At 34.3% G+C, this 24,276-nt stretch overlaps 1 protein-coding gene across 2 annotated transcripts in view; it reads left to right on the forward strand.

Moving 5' to 3' along the window:
• Positions 1-24,276, forward strand: part of LOC144844447 (histone-lysine N-methyltransferase SETDB1-like) — a 258,872-nt gene that overhangs the window by 178,406 nt on the left and 56,190 nt on the right. For both annotated transcript variants that reach the window (XM_078701370.1, XM_078701379.1), the window contains 2 exons: positions 19,030-19,395; positions 22,958-23,059. In XM_078701370.1, the coding sequence (XP_078557496.1) occupies positions 19,030-19,395; positions 22,958-23,059 (468 nt within the window). The remainder of the gene's footprint in view (positions 1-19,029; positions 19,396-22,957; positions 23,060-24,276) is intronic.

Below are 24,276 nucleotides of genomic sequence, written 5' to 3' on the forward strand. Positions count from 1 at the left end.
AAAAAAACTACTTTTTAACTTCAACTGACCATTTCATAATGTCACAACATCCGATAGGCCTAATTTTTATATGAATTCATATCTTCATTTCATCAGCTTTTATAATAAATTATAATCTTTAAGGTCACCTTTAATTCTGAAGAGCTGTAAGATATTAAAATGTATGGTGTAGCTGAAAATACACGACCTAGGTTATTCAAGTTTTTACGCATGATGACGTCATCAAAATGAAAATGTTGACAACTCATGAGAAAGATAATTAATTGAGCAAGCACATACTAAAATTTGTGCAAAAATTGGGTTCAAATAACGGAGATGCGCTCTATTGAATGTAAAAACCCACACAAAAAGATAAAAATTACTAATTTTTAAATTCAAGTGGCCATTTGATGACGTCATACCATTTTGTACGTCTAATGTGTATATACATTTATATCTACAACACATTGGCTTCCATATTAAGTTAAAAAAGTTGGGGGTCATCTTCCATTCTGAAGAGTTATATTCATTTTAAAAAGGCCCTACTTTTTACCATTTTTGTGTGCTCATTTTGTCATTTTTAACGTGCTCGTATAGCGTTATTTTAAGTCTGAATGGACTTAAAGTCGGAGAATGTACTAAGGATTATGAGTAGAATGTGATGTGATGATGATGTGTGATGATCAAATTTTATTTTTTACGATTTTTAAAAATCCTGTGCGCAAAAACATGTTTTTGCGCAGTAATTTTTTAAAACACGCAAATGGCCTATTTCATGCTCTAAATTGATCAAAACTTAAATTTGAGCTTTTTAAAATTTTCACGCGCATGACCTTGAAACGCGCAAGTTTTTATATGCTAATATTTTTACCATTGACCTGAAGTTTACGTGTAGTGAAATTCATTAATATGTGATAATGAATTATGGAGATATGATTGATAATGTGATTTCACAAAATGGCGTATACGTGACGTCACGGATAAGTGATCACGCTGAAAAGCTTATATATGTCTAAGTTAAAGTATTTGAAAGAAGATGTGTAATTTTTGTGATCATTGCCATTCAACTTTTTGAGATAATTGTTACACAAAAAGTGTACAGAAAGAAGAATAAAAACAACAATGACAACAATAACAACTAGACATGTAACTCGTCACTTTGACGAGTTTGGTTATCCGCCGCGCAAGTGGTGCAACATTAACATTAAGGGGATAGGTTGAGGACAAAAGGAAGTGTTCACGTATGACCTGAACTGAAGAATATGATATGTTGTTATTGCTGAATTTTATTATTTAGATTCATATATAGTATACACAGTATAATCTGTATCCATATCACATACAGTGTAGAATAGGTGAAATTACGGGACCCTCTATTTATTGCAATTTTTAACATGTTGACGGTTTTAAAATGAAACGCGAAGGTAGCAATTTTGGAAGAAAATTATCTCAGCAACAACATATTAACGTGTAGAAGAAATTTGAATACGTGAAATATTGATGCGCGCTCTTTTAAATGTAATGAATTATGACGCAAAAGATGAAAATACGACCTTGTTTATTTAACTGGCCATATGATGACGTCACAACATCCGATTGGCAAAATTTTTACATGATTTCGTATCTACAATCCAATAGCTTCCAGAAAACGTTTTAATCGTGATTATCACATTATATTCTTACGAGCTATAACAGATTAAAATTTACTGTAAAGATGAAATTAATGCCACACGTAATTTAAATTTTTAGGCATGATGACGTCATAAAAATTAAAATATTTTTAACTCATGCGAAAGATAGTTGATTGACCTAGACAATATCAAAATCGGGGTGAAAATGGAAAACGAATAAGTGGAGATGCGCTCTATTCAATGTGATGAGCTATGACGAAAGATACAAAAATCCTAAATTTTATATTCGTGTGGCCATACGATGACGTCACAATGTCCGGTTAGCCATATTAATACCTGATCTGATATCTACAACTCATCAACTTCCAGAATATGTCATCCACAAAAAATTGACCGTGTAGTTTAGAAATTACGACTGTTTAAAAAAAGGCATATTTTTAACGGATTTTTGAACTTTTTCATCAAAAATGCGCGCAAATTGTCCAATTTGACGTGCTCGTATGACGTAACTTTAAGTCAAAATTGTTTAAAATTTGGTAAAATTACTAGAAAAGGCTGGAAAAACATAAATCACGCAAAAAAATATGTTTTCAATTCTATGTAAAAATTTGCGCACGCGTGGGAATTTTTTACATGCTTAAAACGACATGAAACGCGTAGAAAGTTGATTAGAAATTAATTTTGCGCATTTTGAAATTTTAAATGCGCGTGCGCGCGTAACTTTGTGTAAAACACGCAATTTTTTTTCAACAGAAAGTTAGCGCATGATATAAATTAAACTTTTTGAAAGTTTCAATTTAAAATGTTATTTGGTTTTCGACCTATGTTAAATACGTGCAAATCGTTAAATCAAGCGTAAGTCACGTTGCGCAATTGTAAACGTCATGAAAAGCTTCGCAGCACATCTTCATGTGCATGACGATATGTTGAGAAGGTTACAAAATGTTATGTTTGCAAGTTTTAGAGAAAAGCGTTCCACAAAAATCATACAGAAAGAAAGAAGCCAAACTAGATTTGAACTCGTCACTTTGACGAGTTAGTTATCCGCACGACAAATGCCACGCGCGCTTCATACGTTGGAATTTTGCACACGGAAAAAGATTATGGCATTATGACCTGAACTGAAGAATATCATATGCTGTTAGTGCTGAATTCTGTCAAGTTTGTGTCATACAGTATATACAGTGCAAACGGTATAATCTGTATACGTATTACATACAGTGTAGAATATGTGAAATTACGGGACCCCCTCGTTTATTCCTATTTTTAACATGGCGACGGTATCAAAATGAAACACTAAGATAGCAATTTCGGAAGTACATTATCTCAGCAACAACATGTTAGCGTGTAGAAGAAATTTGAATACGTAAAATATAGATGCGCGCTCTTTTAAATGTGATGAACTATGATGCAAAAGATGAAAATACGACTTTTTTTATTCAACTAGCCATATGATGACGTCACAACGTCGGATTGGAAAAATGTTTACATAAATTCGTATCTACAATCCAATAGCTTCCAGAAAACGTTTTAATCATGATTATAGCTTTTTATTCTGACGAGCTATAACAGATTGAAAGTTACTGTAAAGATGAAAATGAGTGACCTAAGTTATTTACATTTTTAGACATGATGACGTCAAAAAAATTAAAATATTGTTAACCCATGCGAAAGGTAGTTGATTGACCTAGAAAATATCAAAATCTGGGTTAAAATGAAAAACGGATAAGTGAAGATGCGCTCTATTAAATGTGATGCTCTATGACGAAAGATACAAAAATCCTATATTTTATATTCGCATGGCCATACGATGACGTCACAATATTGATGCATGATACGATATCTACAACTCATCATCTTCCAGAATACGTAATAAAAATAACTTTTACCGTTTAGTTTAGAAACTACGACTGTTTTAAAAAAGGTATAATTTTGACAAATTTTAAGGAATTTTTGAACTTTTTCATCAAAAACGTACGTAAATTATCCAATTCGACGTGCTCGTATGACGTTAATTTTAAGTCAAAATTGTTTAAAAGTTGGTAAAATTACTAGAAAAGGCTGGAAAAACATAAATCCCGCGAAAAAAAATTGTTTTCAACGCTACGTGCGCACCGCGCGCGTAAAAATATGCGCGCGCGTGGGAATTTTTGATATGCTCAAAATGACATAAAACGCATAGAAAGTTGATTAGAAATTGATTTTTCGAGATTTGAAATTTTAAACGCGCGTGCCCGCGTAACTTCGTGTGAAACATGCCATTTTTTTCCCACAGTCAGTTAGCGCAAGATAAAACTTAAACTTTTTCTAAGTTTCAAATTAAAATGTTATATGGTTTTCGATCTATGTTAAATACGCGAAATTCATAAAAACGCGCACAAGTCACGTTGCGCAACTCTGACGTCATTCACAATAGCAGGTGCACAACATCATGTGAATGCCCACATGTTGACAAAGTTATAAAATGTTATGTTTACACGTTTTTGAGTTACGCGTGACACAAAAATGACAGAAAGAAAGAAGAATACAGAAAAAAAACTAGATTTGAACTCGTCACTACGGACGAGTTAGGTTATCCGCAGAGCAAACGCCACGTGCACGTCATACGTTAGAATATTGAGCAGAGAAAAACGATTATGCCATTGAAAAAATGTTAGTGTGCTCTCTATTTTGTGTCACGTCTAAGTATAAACAGTTTACACTATATATTGTATACGTACTACATACAGTGAAGAATAGGTGAAAATAAGTGGCCCAAGTTATTGACGCTTTTGGACATGATGACGTCATCACAATTTTAAAAACGGTATATCATGCGAAAGGTAATTGATCGGCCTATACAATATAAAAAAATGGGGGGAAATGGAATACGGATAAGTGGAGATGCGCTCTATTAAATGTGATGAGCTATGACGAAAGAGACAAAAATCCTCTATTTTATATTCGAGTGGCCATACGATGATGTCACAATATTAGGTTAGCCATATCAATGCATGATTCGATATCTACAACTCATTTACTTTCAGAATATGTAATAAAAAATAAAATTCACCTTGTAGTTTAGAATCTATGACTGTTTAAAAAAAGGCAAAATTTTGACGAATTTTTGAACTTTTTCATCAAAAACGCACGCAAATTATCCAATTCCACGTGCTCGTATGACGTAATTTTAAGTAGAAATTGTTTAAAAGTTGGTAAAGTTACTAGAAAAGGCTGAAAAAACATAAATCACGCGAAAAAATTATATTTTTGCGCTACATGCGCACGCGCGCGTAAAATTATTGCGCGTGCGTGGGAATTTTTGAAATGCTCAAAATGACATGAAACACGTAGAAAGTTGATTAGAAGTTGATTTTTCGCATTTTGAAATGTTAAACGCGTGTGCGCACGTAACTTTCTTTGAAACATGCCATTTTTAATCCATAGAAAGTTTGCCCTTGATTGACTTGACTTAAATGTTCACCAAGTGTCATTACAAAATGACTTTTGGTTTTTAGTCTATGTTAAATACGCAAAATTCATAAAACTAAGTTGCGGATAACCAAAAAAAAAAAAAAAAAAAAGATCCTGACAATAACAAGGGGTTATCCGCCAAGTGCGGATAACCAACTAGACATGAAACTCGTCACTTTGACGAGTTAGTTATCCGCACGACAAACGCCACGTGAACGTCATACATTGAAATATTGCACACAGAAAAAGATTATGGCATTATGACCTGAACTGAAGAATATGTTGTTATTGCTGAATTCTATTATTTTGATTCATATATAGTATACACAGTTTAATCTGTATCCGTATCACATACAGTGCACATGTAGAATAGGTGAAATTACGGGACCCGCTATTTATTGCAATTTTAAACATGTTGACGGTTTTAAAATGAAATGCAAAGGTAGCAATTTTGCAAGGAAATTATCTCAGCAACAACATGTTAACATGCAGAATCATTACCCCTCGGATGTTATGACGTCATCGTATGGCCACACGAATGTAAAATATAGGATTTTTTACTCTTTCGTTATTGCTCATCACATTAAATAGAGCGCATCTCGCTTATACGTATTCCATTTCCTCAGATATTTTAATACTGTCTAGGTCAATCAACTATCTTTTCCATGAGTTAAAAATATTTTAATTTTTATGACGTCATCGTGTCTAAAAATGTAAATAACGTGGGTCACCTTATTTCATCTTTACAGTAAATTTCAATCTGTTATAGCTCGTCAGAATAAAAAGTGATAATCATGAATAAAACGTTTTCTGGAAGCTATTGGATTGTAGATACGAATTCATGTGAACATTTTGCCAATCAGATGTTGTGATGTCATCATATGGCCAGTTGAATAAAAAAAGTCGTATTTTCATCTCTTGCGGAAAAGTTCATTGCATTTAAACGAGAGCGCATCTCACTTTTACGTGCCCAAAATTCTTCAAATTTGTATTAATGTAATTATTTAGATGATTATCTTCAAAAATTGTTATCTTTATAATGTCAATTTGATGACGTCATCGTGTTAATAATTGGATTTAAAAGATGGGTCTTGTAATTTCGTCTATGCTACACTGTATATAACATACAATGTATTTTGTAATATGCTGTATGCTACAAAATAGGTACAATTGAGCACTGTAAACATATTTAATTCATGTCATAGGATGGCATAATAATTGTCGAGGTTCATGTAGTTTAAAATATGTGCATGTTGCGTTTGCGCGGATAACCCGAACTCGTCAAAGTGACGAGTTCAAATCTAGTTTTTCTGTATTATTCTTATTTCTTTCCCGTTTTTTTGTGGCTCACATATCTCTAAAATGTGTAAACATAATATTTCATAACTTTGACAACATGTGGGCATTTACGTGAAGTTGTGCACCTCCTATTTTGAATGACGTCAGAGTTGCGCAACGTGACTTACGCGCGATTTTATGATTTTTAATGATTGATCATAGCTTAAAAACCAAGCGTAATTTTTTTTTTACCCTTTATGAAAATTTAAGTCATATCAAGGGCAAACTTTTAGTTAACTAAAAATGGCATGTTTTACAAGAAGTTACGCGCGCACGCGCATTTAAAATTTTAAAATGCGCAAAATTAATTTCTAATCAACTTTTTATGCCATTCATGACATGTTGCGCATGTCAAAATTTCCCCCGCGCGCGAACAATTTTAAGCGTGCAGTGCGCACGCAGCATGAAAATCATGTTTTTTCTATTAAATTGAGATTTTTAAAAAATCCTATATTTTACATTCGTGTGGCCATACGATGACGTCATAACATCCGAGGGGTAATGATTCTGCATGAATTCATATCTTCAACATATCTGCTTACATATTAAATTAAAAAAATTGGGGGTCATGGATGATCCTGAGGAGCTATAATAGATTCAAAATAGGCATAATTTTGACAATATTGTGTAACATTTTCAACTAAAACGCGCGCAAATGGTATAAATCAACGTGTTCGTATGACGTCATTTTAATTTGAAATGATGTCAATCTTTTTCAAAATGACTAGGAAAGGCTGGAAAATTACAATTCAAGGGAAAAAAACATGATTTTCGTACTCCGTGCGCACCATACGCGTAAATTATTTTGCGCGCGCGGGAATTTTTGACATGCTCAAAATGTCATGATCAGCGTAGAAAGTTGATTAGAAATTAATTTTGCGCATTTTAAAACTTTAAATGCGCGTGCGCGCGTAACTTCTTGTAAAACATGCCATTTTTAATCCATAGAAAATTGACCTATGATATGAATTATAATTTTATTAAGTTTCATGAAACAATATTTGTTGGTTCTAAAGTTATGATCAGTTATAGAAATTCATAAAATCGCGCGTAACTTACGCAACGCGGATCTGACATCGTCCAAAAGCTTGGCTGCACATCTACACTTCAATGTCAATCTTTTTACCAAGTTATAGAAAGTTATGTTTACAAGCAATAGAGATATGCTGGTCACAAAAATCCGGGAAAGAAAGAAGAATAACAAAGAAGATGAAAAAAAAAGATATTTACAATCACATGGGTTATCCTGCAACTAAGTTGCGGATAACCAAAAAAAATATTGATCCACTACAATCACAAGGAGTTATCCGCTACTAAGCGGATAACTAAAAAGATGATGAAACAGGACAGTTACAAGGAGTTATCCGCTGAATGCGGATAACTAATAAAAAGATGATTTCGTACAATCACAAGGGGTTATCCTGCAACTTCGTTGCGGATAACCAATAAAGATTTTGTACAATAACAATAGGTGATCATTTTATTCTAAATGATCACCTAATAATAAAAACTTTATTTAATCACGGTAACAATTGTTCACCTCAATGGTGTTTTTCGACAAGGCCGTAAGACATTATACACTATTTAGCAAATGCTGTTTGTACAATCGTTGTGGTACAGCTTACTGTAGATTGAGCCTAATGAATAGAATGTGCATGTTACTAACCGTGACGAGTTCAAATCTAGTTGGTTATCCCCCTGTTATTGTCAGGATCTTTTTTTTTTCTTCTATGTTATTAGCTCCTTGTAATTGTATGAAATCATCTTTCTTTTTTTTTTTGGTTATCCGCAACTTAGTTGTGGATAACCCTTGTGATTGTAAAAATCATTTTCATCTTTATTAGTTATCCGCTTAGTAGCGGATAATTCCTTGTAATTGTCTTGTTTCATCATTTTTTTCTGTATTATGCTTCTTTCCTTCTGTCATTTTTGTGCGTCGCGTTTCTCTAAAACATGTACCGTATATTTCGGTGTATAAGTCGCAAATTTGACCTCGAAATTAAGGGTGCGTCTTATACACCGAACATAAATGCCTCACCATACAGATTGTACATATCGTCACCTCGTTGGCTAGGCCTGAGTAGGCTAGGCCTAGATACAGTGTACTAACGTAACGGAAACCTGCTTCTGCCTAGTTTTCAAGGCATTTTAGCGTGATGTTATACTAAATATGATGAAAAGATTTGTTCATTATGGAGCTGTTTTAGGCGCTCCGATAAAATTTCATTTGTAAACGTTTACGATTGGAATAGTATTTATTTTTATACGCACGATCGCCGACCGCCCGTCTTGGCGGTCACATGGTGTACGGTATTCGACTAGTATATTCTCCAGGTGATTATAGCATGGACCTAGCGTACACACTTCTCGGATACATTACATAGATACTAATCGAATACGATTGTCCGTGAAAACGTGCGCCCTCTCGAAATGATCGATGTCGAGCGAGGCTAGCCCACACACGTGCGTGTTACACACACGGTCATGCACTCGATGTTGCGGGTGCGAAACTCATGAATAATAAGTTAGAAACAACTTGTTGAGGTAAGAAAAAACCAAAATAAAGGACGCCGTTGTAGATATAACAAAATATCTTATTACAATAATAGTGATTACAATTTAAAAAAACATTGTTTTGATGAAATATAAAGTGCGTCTTATACATCGACGATATAAAAAATACCGATATTTTACTCTCAGTTAGGGGGTGCGTCTTATACACAGGTGCGACTTATACACCGAAATATACGGTAAACAGAACATATCGACATTTACATGAACTTGTGCACCTCCTGTTTTTGAATGACGTTGCGAAATTTACAAAATATTGTCAAAATTATGCCTAATTTGAATCTATTATAGCTCTTCAGGATCAACGGTGACCCCCAATTTTTTTAACTTATTATGTAAGACGATAAATTGTAGATATAAATTCATGCAGAATTTTTACCTCTCGGATGTTATGACGTCATCGTATGGCCACACGAATGTAAAATATAGGATTTTTGTCTCTTTCGTTATTGTTCATCACATTCAACAGAGCGCATCTCCCTTATACGTATTCCATTTTCCCCGAGATTTTAATATTGTCTACGTCAATCAACTATCTTTCGCATGAGTTAAAAATATTTTAATTTTTATGACGTCATCATGTCTAAAAATGTAAATAACGTGGGTAACTTATTTTAAATTTTACAGTAAATTCAAAAAGTCATATTTTCATCTCTTGCGTAAAAGTTCATTGCGTTTAAACGAGAGCGCATCTCACTTTTACATGCCCAAAATTCTTCAAATTTGTATTAATGTAATTATTTAGATAATTATCTTCTAAAATAGTTATCTTTATATGTCAATTTGATGATGTCATCGTGTTAATAATTGGATTTAAAAGAGGGGTCTCGTAATTTCGACTATGCTACGCTGTATATATACAGTGTATTCTGCCCAAAATTCTTCAAATTTGTATTAATGTAATTATTTAGATAATTATCTTCTAAAATAGTTATCTTTATATGTCAATTTAATGATGTCATCGTGTTAATAATTGGATTTAAAAGAGGGGTCTCGTAATTTCGACTATGCTACGCTGTATATATACAGTGTATTCTGTAAATACTGTAATATGCTGAAATTTGCAATTGAGTGACCAGCTGAATTAAAATGTTCGGCTACAGGTTGATCAAGCTTTAATGTTTTGATAACTGATCTGTGTTGTGTCATTCTCATACAGAGAGTGTTTTTTGTTTCCCCGACGTACTGTTTACCACAAAAAAATGAGATAAATGATGTTTTTGGTTAGACAATTAATTGATTGTCTTATCCGAAAAATGCGGCCAGTTTGGTTACTCTTAAATTTTTCAGTATAGTCAACCAATGAACAAGTTTTGCCGCAAAGACTGCCAACATTTTGGCTGTTATGAGAGTTAATTTCACTCTTTGGATCTGACTAATATATCACATAGGTTGGGAAGTCTACAAAATGCAATAATGGCATATGTTTCTCAATAGTTTCTAATAATTGGTTGTGACCAATGGCACTCTGGTCTGGTCAGCAGTATATTTTTACATCAGTGAATTCACTTTTGATGAATTATTACAAGCCAGGAAAGTCATATTTGAGAAGTGTAAGCACCATGACCATGACATTACTCAGCATGGCGCCGGGAACGATACCGGGACGGACACCACCGGGGCTGTGAATGGTCCTACAAGCAAAACGCTAAGTACCGTTTCGACTTATAACTTAAAGTCACGTAGATCAGTGGATATTGCAGCTGATGATATTAGAGAGCTCTGCCTTTATCTATTTGGTCATCGTAATAGTTTTCCAAAGTTTTGTTTGAGCTCTACAAGTCAGCCCAAATCTAAGATGTAAACAAACTACCACTGTTACCATAGGGACTGACGCCATTATACACGAACCCATCACAGAACCTACTTTAATCTTGTCGACTATACTCAAAGCCATATTAGATGTCAAATCGGATATCAAATCACTTGATTGCAAATTGTCAGAACAAATTTTAACAATTAATGAACGAATTGCTGTTCCATTATATGAAAGTGAAAAAAATGGAAAAATTAGAAAAGGAATGTTATAAACTCCATTCTACTATTAATATGCTAATGAGGTGTTCTCCTTTAACCGAAGAAGCTCTCGAAACAAAACAACATCCAACCGTTGATATGGTAATTAGGTGTCCAAACTGTACCCGTCCTTGTAGGTGCACGGACAAAACCAATCAAGCTGAACCACCGAGGAAAGCTAACAATAGCCCTATTGTATTAGTATATTGATCCTCGTACTGCGACTGAACAGTTGATTAATACTTTCTTTGATTTCTTGGATCCAGATGATCTTGATGACGAACAAGGAACAGTATCTATCCCGTCCACAACCGCTAAATCAGTTGCTAAAGCGATCTCATATTTGCAACAGCTTAATGAATACAGAAATAAACATAAGCAGCTTAACACGGAAATGTCAAAATATACCGCTACTTTAGATGTCGCTTCTTCAAATCCTGCTATTGCAGATGTTCTTATTATGGGAGACTCGATGATCAAGCTACTTCAACCAAGAAAACTATGGTATAAATCAACGTGTTCGTATGACGTCATTTTAATTTGAAATGATGTCAATCTTTTTCAAAATGACTAGGAAAGGCTGGAAAATTACAATTCAAGGGAAAAAAACATGATTTTCGTACTCCGTGCGCACCATACGCGTAAATTATTTTGCGCGCGCGGGAATTTTTGACATGCTCAAAATGTCATGATCAGCGTAGAAAGTTGATTAGAAATTAATTTTGCGCATTTTAAAACTTTAAATGCGCGTGCGCGCGTAACTTCTTGTAAAACATGCCATTTTTAATCCATAGAAAATTGACCTATGATATGAATTATAATTTTATTAAGTTTCATGAAACAATATTTGTTGGTTCTAAAGTTATGATCAGTTATAGAAATTCATAAAATCGCGCGTAACTTACGCAACGCGGATCTGACATCGTCCAAAAGCTTGGCTGCACATCTACACTTCAATGTCAATCTTTTTACCAAGTTATAGAAAGTTATGTTTACAAGCAATAGAGATATGCTGGTCACAAAAATCCGGGAAAGAAAGAAGAATAACAAAGAAGATGAAAAAAAAAGATATTTACAATCACATGGGTTATCCTGCAACTAAGTTGCGGATAACCAAAAAAAATATTGATCCACTACAATCACAAGGAGTTATCCGCTACTAAGCGGATAACTAAAAAGATGATGAAACAGGACAGTTACAAGGAGTTATCCGCTGAATGCGGATAACTAATAAAAAGATGATTTCGTACAATCACAAGGGGTTATCCTGCAACTTCGTTGCGGATAACCAATAAAGATTTTGTACAATAACAATAGGTGATCATTTTATTCTAAATGATCACCTAATAATAAAAACTTTATTTAATCACGGTAACAATTGTTCACCTCAATGGTGTTTTTCGACAAGGCCGTAAGACATTATACACTATTTAGCAAATGCTGTTTGTACAATCGTTGTGGTACAGCTTACTGTAGATTGAGCCTAATGAATAGAATGTGCATGTTACTAACCGTGACGAGTTCAAATCTAGTTGGTTATCCCCCTGTTATTGTCAGGATCTTTTTTTTTTCTTCTATGTTATTAGCTCCTTGTAATTGTATGAAATCATCTTTCTTTTTTTTTTTGGTTATCCGCAACTTAGTTGTGGATAACCCTTGTGATTGTAAAAATCATTTTCATCTTTATTAGTTATCCGCTTAGTAGCGGATAATTCCTTGTAATTGTCTTGTTTCATCATTTTTTTCTGTATTATGCTTCTTTCCTTCTGTCATTTTTGTGCGTCGCGTTTCTCTAAAACATGTACCGTATATTTCGGTGTATAAGTCGCAAATTTGACCTCGAAATTAAGGGTGCGTCTTATACACCGAACATAAATGCCTCACCATACAGATTGTACATATCGTCACCTCGTTGGCTAGGCCTGAGTAGGCTAGGCCTAGATACAGTGTACTAACGTAACGGAAACCTGCTTCTGCCTAGTTTTCAAGGCATTTTAGCGTGATGTTATACTAAATATGATGAAAAGATTTGTTCATTATGGAGCTGTTTTAGGCGCTCCGATAAAATTTCATTTGTAAACGTTTACGATTGGAATAGTATTTATTTTTATACGCACGATCGCCGACCGCCCGTCTTGGCGGTCACATGGTGTACGGTATTCGACTAGTATATTCTCCAGGTGATTATAGCATGGACCTAGCGTACACACTTCTCGGATACATTACATAGATACTAATCGAATACGATTGTCCGTGAAAACGTGCGCCCTCTCGAAATGATCGATGTCGAGCGAGGCTAGCCCACACACGTGCGTGTTACACACACGGTCATGCACTCGATGTTGCGGGTGCGAAACTCATGAATAATAAGTTAGAAACAACTTGTTGAGGTAAGAAAAAACCAAAATAAAGGACGCCGTTGTAGATATAACAAAATATCTTATTACAATAATAGTGATTACAATTTAAAAAAACATTGTTTTGATGAAATATAAAGTGCGTCTTATACATCGACGATATAAAAAATACCGATATTTTACTCTCAGTTAGGGGGTGCGTCTTATACACAGGTGCGACTTATACACCGAAATATACGGTAAACAGAACATATCGACATTTACATGAACTTGTGCACCTCCTGTTTTTGAATGACGTTGCGAAATTTACAAAATATTGTCAAAATTATGCCTAATTTGAATCTATTATAGCTCTTCAGGATCAACGGTGACCCCCAATTTTTTTAACTTATTATGTAAGACGATAAATTGTAGATATAAATTCATGCAGAATTTTTACCTCTCGGATGTTATGACGTCATCGTATGGCCACACGAATGTAAAATATAGGATTTTTGTCTCTTTCGTTATTGTTCATCACATTCAACAGAGCGCATCTCCCTTATACGTATTCCATTTTCCCCGAGATTTTAATATTGTCTACGTCAATCAACTATCTTTCGCATGAGTTAAAAATATTTTAATTTTTATGACGTCATCATGTCTAAAAATGTAAATAACGTGGGTAACTTATTTTAAATTTTACAGTAAATTCAAAAAGTCATATTTTCATCTCTTGCGTAAAAGTTCATTGCGTTTAAACGAGAGCGCATCTCACTTTTACATGCCCAAAATTCTTCAAATTTGTATTAATGTAATTATTTAGATAATTATCTTCTAAAATAGTTATCTTTATATGTCAATTTGATGATGTCATCGTGTTAATAATTGGATTTAAAAGAGGGGTCTCGTAATTTCGACTATGCTACGCTGTATATATACAGTGTATTCTGCCCAAAATTCTTCAAATTTGTATTAATGTAATTATTTAGATAATTATCTTCTAAAATAGTTATCTTTATATGTCAATTTAATGATGTCATCGTGTTAATAATTGGATTTAAAAGAGGGGTCTCGTAATTTCGACTATGCTACGCTGTATATATACAGTGTATTCTGTAAATACTGTAATATGCTGAAATTTGCAATTGAGTGACCAGCTGAATTAAAATGTTCGGCTACAGGTTGATCAAGCTTTAATGTTTTGATAACTGATCTGTGTTGTGTCATTCTCATACAGAGAGTGTTTTTTGTTTCCCCGACGTACTGTTTACCACAAAAAAATGAGATAAATGATGTTTTTGGTTAGACAATTAATTGATTGTCTTATCCGAAAAATGCGGCCAGTTTGGTTACTCTTAAATTTTTCAGTATAGTCAACCAATGAACAAGTTTTGCCGCAAAGACTGCCAACATTTTGGCTGTTATGAGAGTTAATTTCACTCTTTGGATCTGACTAATATATCACATAGGTTGGGAAGTCTACAAAATGCAATAATGGCATATGTTTCTCAATAGTTTCTAATAATTGGTTGTGACCAATGGCACTCTGGTCTGGTCAGCAGTATATTTTTACATCAGTGAATTCACTTTTGATGAATTATTACAAGCCAGGAAAGTCATATTTGAGAAGTGTAAGCACCATGACCATGACATTACTCAGCATGGCGCCGGGAACGATACCGGGACGGACACCACCGGGGCTGTGAATGGTCCTACAAGCAAAACGCTAAGTACCGTTTCGACTTATAACTTAAAGTCACGTAGATCAGTGGATATTGCAGCTGATGATATTAGAGAGCTCTGCCTTTATCTATTTGGTCATCGTAATAGTTTTCCAAAGTTTTGTTTGAGCTCTACAAGTCAGCCCAAATCTAAGATGTAAACAAACTACCACTGTTACCATAGGGACTGACGCCATTATACACGAACCCATCACAGAACCTACTTTAATCTTGTCGACTATACTCAAAGCCATATTAGATGTCAAATCGGATATCAAATCACTTGATTGCAAATTGTCAGAACAAATTTTAACAATTAATGAACGAATTGCTGTTCCATTATATGAAAGTGAAAAAAATGGAAAAATTAGAAAAGGAATGTTATAAACTCCATTCTACTATTAATATGCTAATGAGGTGTTCTCCTTTAACCGAAGAAGCTCTCGAAACAAAACAACATCCAACCGTTGATATGGTAATTAGGTGTCCAAACTGTACCCGTCCTTGTAGGTGCACGGACAAAACCAATCAAGCTGAACCACCGAGGAAAGCTAACAATAGCCCTATTGTATTAGTATATTGATCCTCGTACTGCGACTGAACAGTTGATTAATACTTTCTTTGATTTCTTGGATCCAGATGATCTTGATGACGAACAAGGAACAGTATCTATCCCGTCCACAACCGCTAAATCAGTTGCTAAAGCGATCTCATATTTGCAACAGCTTAATGAATACAGAAATAAACATAAGCAGCTTAACACGGAAATGTCAAAATATACCGCTACTTTAGATGTCGCTTCTTCAAATCCTGCTATTGCAGATGTTCTTATTATGGGAGACTCGATGATCAAGCTACTTCAACCAAGAAAACTAAGTAGAGCAACAAACATGAAAGTGATTTGCCGGACTATGCGAGGAGCGAAAGTCAAAGATATAGTCCTAAACACCAAAAACCTGTCTAACAAGTTCTGTACTGATAAAGTAATTATACATGTCGGCAGTAACAATAACTACGACAGTCCGGAGTCTATTGCTGCTAATATTTTCACTCTTTGCGAAATATTACAGCCATAAGAAGTAACAGTCTCATCGGTCATCCATCGGAAAAATGAGTCGGCCTCTCAATGTAAGAAGGTGAATGACACGAATCATCTACTGAGATCCATCACGAAGCGGAACAATTGGGGCTTTATCGATAAGTATCAACCGACGCGAAACTGGACCCGATATCACCAACCAACACCGTCGAGACAACTTAGAAACAGACGATGTCGAATGCATTTGGATAGAAATAAAGTATAAGCAAAGGCGGCCTATACTAATCTGTTCTGTTTATAGACCTCCATCAAGTTCTACTGAATTGATAAACAAATTGAGTAACATTATGGAAAAAGCAATGTGAATGTAAGCAAATAATTGGTGATTTTAACATCGATATGTCATTATCAGTTCCAGTCCTTTATCTACGTGCTTCGATCTGTTCCAAATGACGCAGCTTATACGCGATCCAACCCATGTCACTAATTCGACCAAAACCACAATCGATCTTATTTTTAGTTTGAAACCCGAGCTAATAGATGAATGTGGTGTATTGCCTGTACTTTTTAGTGACCACTACATGGTATACGGTACCCAAAATTGGAAACTTAATAAAAAAGAAAGTTGATGTTTTAAAAATATAGATTATGATTCGTTCCAATGATCTCTTAAATACCCCATGGCAAAATGTTTTAAACTGCTATAGTGTTGAGGAAGCATGGACTCTATGGCATTCCCTATTTATGGGTTTCATTAACAAACATGCACCGATAAAATCGAAACGCGTCCGAAGTACCTCTTGACTTATGCGTCAACGTGACCGTAAACATGAAATCGCATAACAATCTAATTTAGAAATAGATTGGATTGCATTAAAAAAACTACGGAATAGTGTAACCAACAACATCCGTATAAAGAAATGGGAATATTTCACATCACCCATTGAAGCTAACAGAAGTAATTCCTCCATGCTGTGGAAGAAACTAAAAGAGGTTCTTCCGAACAAACAAAAATCTATCCCAAATTCAATCCTTTACAAAGATGGAAAGAACATTGACGATCATGTTGGCATTGCTGATACGTTCAATGAATATTTTTCCACAATTGGACATCGTATGGCAAATAGTGAAAACTTAGCACCGGAATTTGATATGGACAACAATGTCCGTAATCTACCACGTTACGAACCACCTCAACCGTGTATGCCTAATGTCACAGAAGATTTTGTTCGAAAGCAAATATTATCCATGTCTGCTAGTAAAGCAACAGGTCCAGATGGAATTAGTGTGAATATGCTTAAAATTTCATCTCCGTATAATAGACCTATCATACAATCGTTAACGCATGTATTGAACCTCTCAATACAATGTGAACGATGTCCCGCAGATTGGAAACATGCATTGGTCACACCCATTCACAAGGGGGGAGACAAATGCAATACAAACAACTATAGGCCTATTTCAATACTACCGATTATATCGAAGATTTTAGAAAGATGGGTGCACTCGGTAATTTATTCGTTTTTGAATGAAAATAGTCCACGTTGCCAATCTGGATTTAGGCCGTTACATTAAAAAGAAACGACACTGCATGATTTGACTAATGCATGTTTTTATGCTATTGATCGGTGGTAAAATATCAAAACCTCTGCCATTGAGCATTGGCGTACCACAGGGATCCATTCTGGGACCACTGTTATTTATCATTTATACCAGTGATCTGCCACATTGTATCCCTGTAAATTGTAATTTTTTTATGTATGCTGATGACTCAACGTTAACGTACAGTTCCTCCAGCGTTGAAGATAACTTAAACATATCACTGGACACAGTTAACAGTTGGGCCATTAGAAACAAACTTACAATAAATTAAAACAAGACAAAATCCATGCTCATTGGATCCAAAAAGAAAATTTCCAGTGTACAATTTAATGTTGCTATTGACAATACTGTAATTGTAAGAGAAACGAATTGTAAATTATTGATGAGACATTAAGTTGGACGCCACATGTTGAACATGTTAAGAAAATAGTTTCATCTAAACTGGGTATGTTAAGCAGAGTAAGCAGAGTACAGGGCTGTGTCCCTTAACGCAGTCTAAACACACTCTATGTAAGTTTAGTTAGGTCAACGTTGGACTACTGCTGTACAGTATGGGGAGGTCGGTACATATCCCACAATACTTTGCTTAACAAGTGCATGAAAAGAGCAGCTAAAATAATATTAAAGTGTGATTTTCTTACCCCATCATCTGATATGTATTCAAAATTGAACTGGCTCCCGTTTTCCGAAAGAGTCATGTATAAAAAAGCCATACTCGTTTTTAAATGTCTCAACATTTTGGCACCCCCAGGCATGACAAACCTATTCACTCCATTACCTCAAACTCGTGAAACAAGGCAGTCAACAGTTATGAAGTTGAAGGTCCCTTTTGCGAAAAAGGAAAGTTACCTCACGAGTTTTTGTGTAAGTGGGACAAATATATGGAACAATTTGCATATCGACTTCAGAACCGAGACGTCTGTAAATGTTTTTAAATCTAATTTGTATGATACAATGCATTAAGTACAATTAAGACCTTACGGTGTTCAAAATGAGAGGAGCTACGTTGCCCTCAAATTGTAATTGTATCCGAATTTATTGATGTATTTTTATAGATTTTTTTGTTCAATATTTGTTATTGTAATACAAACATTATTAACTGTGTGCTATTGCTTTTGTACATTTTATATACCGTAATAAAAAAATATTTAAAAAAATAACGTAAAATGCAGGGCCCCAATGGAAACCAGTTTTTAACTGTTTGGGCTACCCTGGGTAAATAAATGTAATAATAATAATATATTATATCATCTTATATCACTAAAATTTCACAAATTAACTGTATTTCATTGATTTATTATCATGATAACTTTACCTCAACTGTTTTTATTTTTTTCAAGATTCTAATACTGAAGTTTTAACAAAATTGCAAACCACTGAAAGAGATTCGAATAAGCCAATTATCAATGCAGCAGATTTTAAAGCTTCTTGCACAAATACTCCACCATCAACATCACTTACCAGTATAGAAGATCTTTCACCAAATACAGAAAAGCTTGACTCTAATTCACAGTCTACTAGAAGTTCAATTGATTCTTCTGGAGAAGCTTTGTTGCTAAGAAAAAAAGAAACATCGGATGACTCATTTAACAATCACCATTTGGCAGAATTTAAAGAAACTTGTCCAGTTGTTGATAGTGAACTATCATCTAGCGATAGTGAGGATGATAAAGAAAGTGTGGAATCTGCTGATTCGTTAAAAAAAAGTAAGTATATTGACAAAACTTAAATATGTATTTATAATAACTAATGGTTAGGACATCTGCATATAAAGCAGAAGGTTCCGGGTTCAAGTCTCGGTTGGGGTGAATTTTTCTTATTCTCTGCCTTATGTGGGTGGTTATATACTTTGCATGGGAAAGTATAAAAGTACTTTGTTTTGTATCAAGAATAAAATTTGGAACTACTGTATTTACGGCCATTGATTTTGTTATACACTATCCATTCACTTTGAAATATATGTACACTAAAAAATGAAAGCAATACTAGATATGGAACTTTGTACTTTACTTTTGACTGTTCAGACTTTGCAAAAATAAAAGACACTAAAGAAAAATGGTGCTGTGTGAATTAGATGATGCATGCAAACACCAACGAAAGTATAAAATATCAAACTATATTATTTTGGGTATTTTTCGTGGTGTATTAATTATTTGATAAATATAGATAAAATAAAAAAGTTTCGCATAAATCGATTAAAAAATACATTGCTGCGGAAACACGAATATATAAAACCATTTGGAATCGTTTTGTTTGTGTGTGTTCATTTATATTCATTTATTATTTTTTTATTTCAATGGTTTTGATATTTTGTAATTTTTTTTTGTTATTCTGTAATTAAATTGTGGTCTATTTATAGCAGGGTCTTGTCTGCCTTAATAATGATTATTAAATAGTGTAAAAGCACAAATACACTTGATATGGGATATGAAAGTGACAACGTGCATGAGAGGTGCACGTTGAAGTATGTCAATCAGTCAGCGGTTAGCAAGCGAGCGATATAGTAGTTTCGCTATCAACTCGGTGTTGTTGACTCGGAATTTGAAGATATGAATTTTACCATGACTTTGAAGCTGTTCATGTGAATTTTAAACGTATATTTTACTGTTTTTTATTATGTTAATTAATATACACTTTGTATTATTTGTTGAGGATAACAAGGTCAGTAATCTAAGATAAAAAGGGCTCGTATTATGTACGTATGATTGATTTCAATTGTTGTTGTAAAACGTTCACGTCTCGCTGGTCGAGGTCAGCACTCAATCCCAGGGTTTAAGCTGCCGCTCGCCAAATTGCCAAGTGCACCATCAAAGCCGAATTTGGCGAAAAAACATTGGCTGCAATTCGCCAAATAGCTAATGCTCAATCGGCACAAACCTAGGCCTATCATTGCAAAGCCGCTAGCTTCTCATGTCTCGCGGGCAGAGATCGCGTCTCGATCAGTACTGAAACAGGTTGTAACAACAACTTCGTCGCGCTTGCTGTGCTCTGCAGTTGTTTATAAACAGCGCCGCCAACATGACAAAGTTTGTTTGTTCTTAAAACTTTGCTCCTCTCTCAGTGATCGACTATCGAGGTTGGCGCGGTGCTTTTAGTAGTGTTTTAGCCATTTGTAGCTGAATGTTTTCTATTTTTTTGTAGTCACTGGCACTATAAGCTGATTAAATTTTGATGGTAGTGCTATAGTTTTCCACAATATATTACCATAATAAATACTATTAAAATCTTCTTGCTCATTAATAATGGACTTGATATCCAATTAGTCTATTCCCTTTTCTAACTACATCATTAACATGTATACTTTCGGAGAAGTTTCTTGAAATATTCACTCCCAAGTATTTGTAACCATCTACTTCTTTGATGAAGTGGTTTGCAAGAGGCCAATATTTAGTTTTATTAGTACGTTTACCAACAACCACAATATTTGATTTGTCATAATTAAAGTTAAGTTTCCATTTTTTGGAGAAAATTCCAGCGATAGATAACATTTTCTCCAGATCATTTTCATCTTTAGCAATCAAGACAACGTCGTCAGCCCAAAAAGGACAGCTAATTTTTGTGCCTAAAGTATGCCATCCGACATTTTCATTATATAACATTTTGGAGAGTTCATTTATAAAAATACAGAATAAGGTCGGTGATAATACGCAGCCTTGCTTAACCCCTTCATCGACATCAAAATAATCAGTTACAATATCATCAAACTTAATTTAATTACATTTGACATTTGTATAAAGTTTATCAATAATTTTCCAGACTTTACCACGGATACCAGTATTCCATGCTATTGACAAAAGGCCATTACGCCAAACCGTGTCAAAAGCCTTACGGAAATCCAGGAAGGCTAAGTATGTTAACTTTAATTCAACTGGCCATAATGATGACGTCATGACATCATATGGACAAAATTTATATATGAATTCATATCTATAATTCAACAGCTTTAACATGTGGGTCACTTTTCATCGCGATGATCTATAACAGATTAAAATATACTGCATAGATGAAATTAATTAACTCGCGTTATTCTAATTTTTTATATGATGCCGTAAAATAAAAATGTTTGTAACTCATGTGAAGAAAATTGATTTATTGATAAATCAATTATTAAACTTTTTTTATTGTTCAGTTTCATATAAGGTATTTAAAATGTACATAAATATGTTCCAATTGTAATGTAGTGTTGTATTTAAGAATAATTAATATTTCATTGATCGACCTTCACCGTGACGTACGGCACTACGTGTGTGGGCTGTATAGCTTAGCTAGCTAGGCCTAGCCTAGGTGGCCTAGCGATCGCTGACTTGGCTAGGTTCGTGCATGATTTTTTTAAATGAAAAAGACATTGCAAAACACCAAGGTATCTTAGATAATAGAAGCCATTGATTAAAGTATGATTTTTCATAGTTTTATTATTGTTGACAATGTGGGTTTTCTGTGTGCTGACTAGGCTATTTGATACACCATTTACATAGCAAGTCGGCAAATTGGAAGTCGGCAAACTGGCCTAGATCCACAGTTACAAATCAATATTCTGACAAAGTTATACAATCTTATGTTGACAAGAATTAGACGTACATGTGCAACAAAATTTGTGAAAAGAAAAAAAGAATAACATAGAAAACAAAAGATCCTGACAATAACAAAGGGTTATCTGCGACTTTTCTTCATCGCATAACATTCGTCATCTCACAAAAAAAAAGAAAATACTGTACATGGTTAGTGAGTATTCTTGTTGGATTGATAGCAATAGCTAGTCGGCCAAGTGGAAGTTTGTTTGTTGTGAAACAAAGTATATGTTTACTCCACGGGCAAAAATATTCTGTTGTGATAAATATTTTAATTATATTTATGGTAAAAAGCATTAATAATATAAAAATAATATGTTTAAAATTATGTATGTTTATATGCCTACCATTCTAAATTATTTATAATCTGCTGGTAGCCATATAAATAACATTCCCACCAAAAGTTACATATAACTTCACTATGATGTCTTTATACACTATGCTCAGTGATTCCTTAGTGATAGTTATATTACTGTTTAATAAATGGGTGCAGGTCAAGTTGGCCATAAACCGTCTCGGCCAAACTTAAGTCGGCCATTATTCACACAAAATTGTAACTGAGGAGTTTCAGGATTTCTGAAATTGGATATCAAAGCAATAACAATATATTTGTTGCAGTTTTTCCTTAGTAACACATTGTTTCTGAACTGCTTATCACCTGTGGCATACAATACACTTAAACAGAAAATCTTTTTTTTAGGTAAACTAAAAACTGCCAAAAAATCAACACACACAAGATTGTCTCTGACAAAGAGTCCAAGTTACATATCTAAAGAAACAGCAACTAGTGACCTGATGAACGGTAAGATTTTCTTTTAGCAGACAGGGATCGTCCAAAAGTAATTGGGAACCTTGGGGTGAAATGACCCTACAAAGTCCACATTGCAATAGTTGGGTTTTGGTCATTCTTTTTGTATTTGATGTAAAGTCAAATGGCCGAGTGGTTAAGGCAGGGGCGCCGTTTACCGTACCTAAAGAGCCAACAACATCGGCAAGGGTTCGAGGCCGACTCGCTCCTAGTTCTGGTGGTGGAACAAGTCTTCTCGGATAAGGACTATAAACCGTAGGTCCAGTGTACACAGTTATACCTATTACCTGTGTGCACTTTAAAGATTTTCGATTTAATTTAAGGTATTTAATTTTGCAGTTCAAGCTGCAAGTTTTCCCCAATTTGTATTAATGGATTCTGCCAATAACAAAAAACTAGAATTTAATTTGTCACCCTATGTCTATAGGCTGAATCATCATCATATAGAATATATACAGTACTGTTTATATTGTATATTTAATTTGTGGTAAATTTATTTATTTATTTGTTGTTTATTTATATACAGTGTAGCATGTTGCAATTTTTGGGTATGATGACGTTATCAAAAACAAATTAAAGATAACAATATCACATTCTTTCAGTCAAAGCTGACAACTTTCATATGGCTAAACTTGCGACACGACAGACATGAATGAGTTGCTATGCATAGTTGACAAGAGTAGATTGGTTCTATTTCCATCTAACTTAAGTTTTTAGCAATGCTGTCGGAAATAAAACAAGTACTAGATTTGAACTTGTCACTATGGACGAGTTAGGTTATCCGCCGCGCAAACGACACGTGCACGTCATACGTTAGAATATTGTGCACAGAAAAACGATTTTGCCTGAAGAAAATAAAATGTTAGTGTGCCCTCTTTATTTTGTGTCTAAGTATATATACAGTATACACTACTGTATACATACTACATACAGTGCAGAATAGGTGAAAAGTAACGGGACCCTCTTTTTATTCCAAATTTTAATATGATGACATCATCAAAATGAAACACGTAGATAGAAATTTTGGAAGGAAATTATCTTAGCAACAACATATTAATGTGTCGAAGAAATTTGGGTACGTAGAATATGGATGCGCTCTCTTTTAAATGTCATGAACTATGACGCAAAATATGAAAATACGACTTTTATAATTCAACTGGCCATATGATGACGTCGCAACATCCGATGCGCACATTTTGCACATGAATTCG

The sequence above is a fragment of the Antedon bifida genome, chromosome 1, assembly GCF_963402885.1.
Source record: "Antedon bifida chromosome 1, ecAntBifi1.1, whole genome shotgun sequence".
NCBI lineage: Eukaryota > Metazoa > Echinodermata > Crinoidea > Comatulida > Antedonidae > Antedon > Antedon bifida.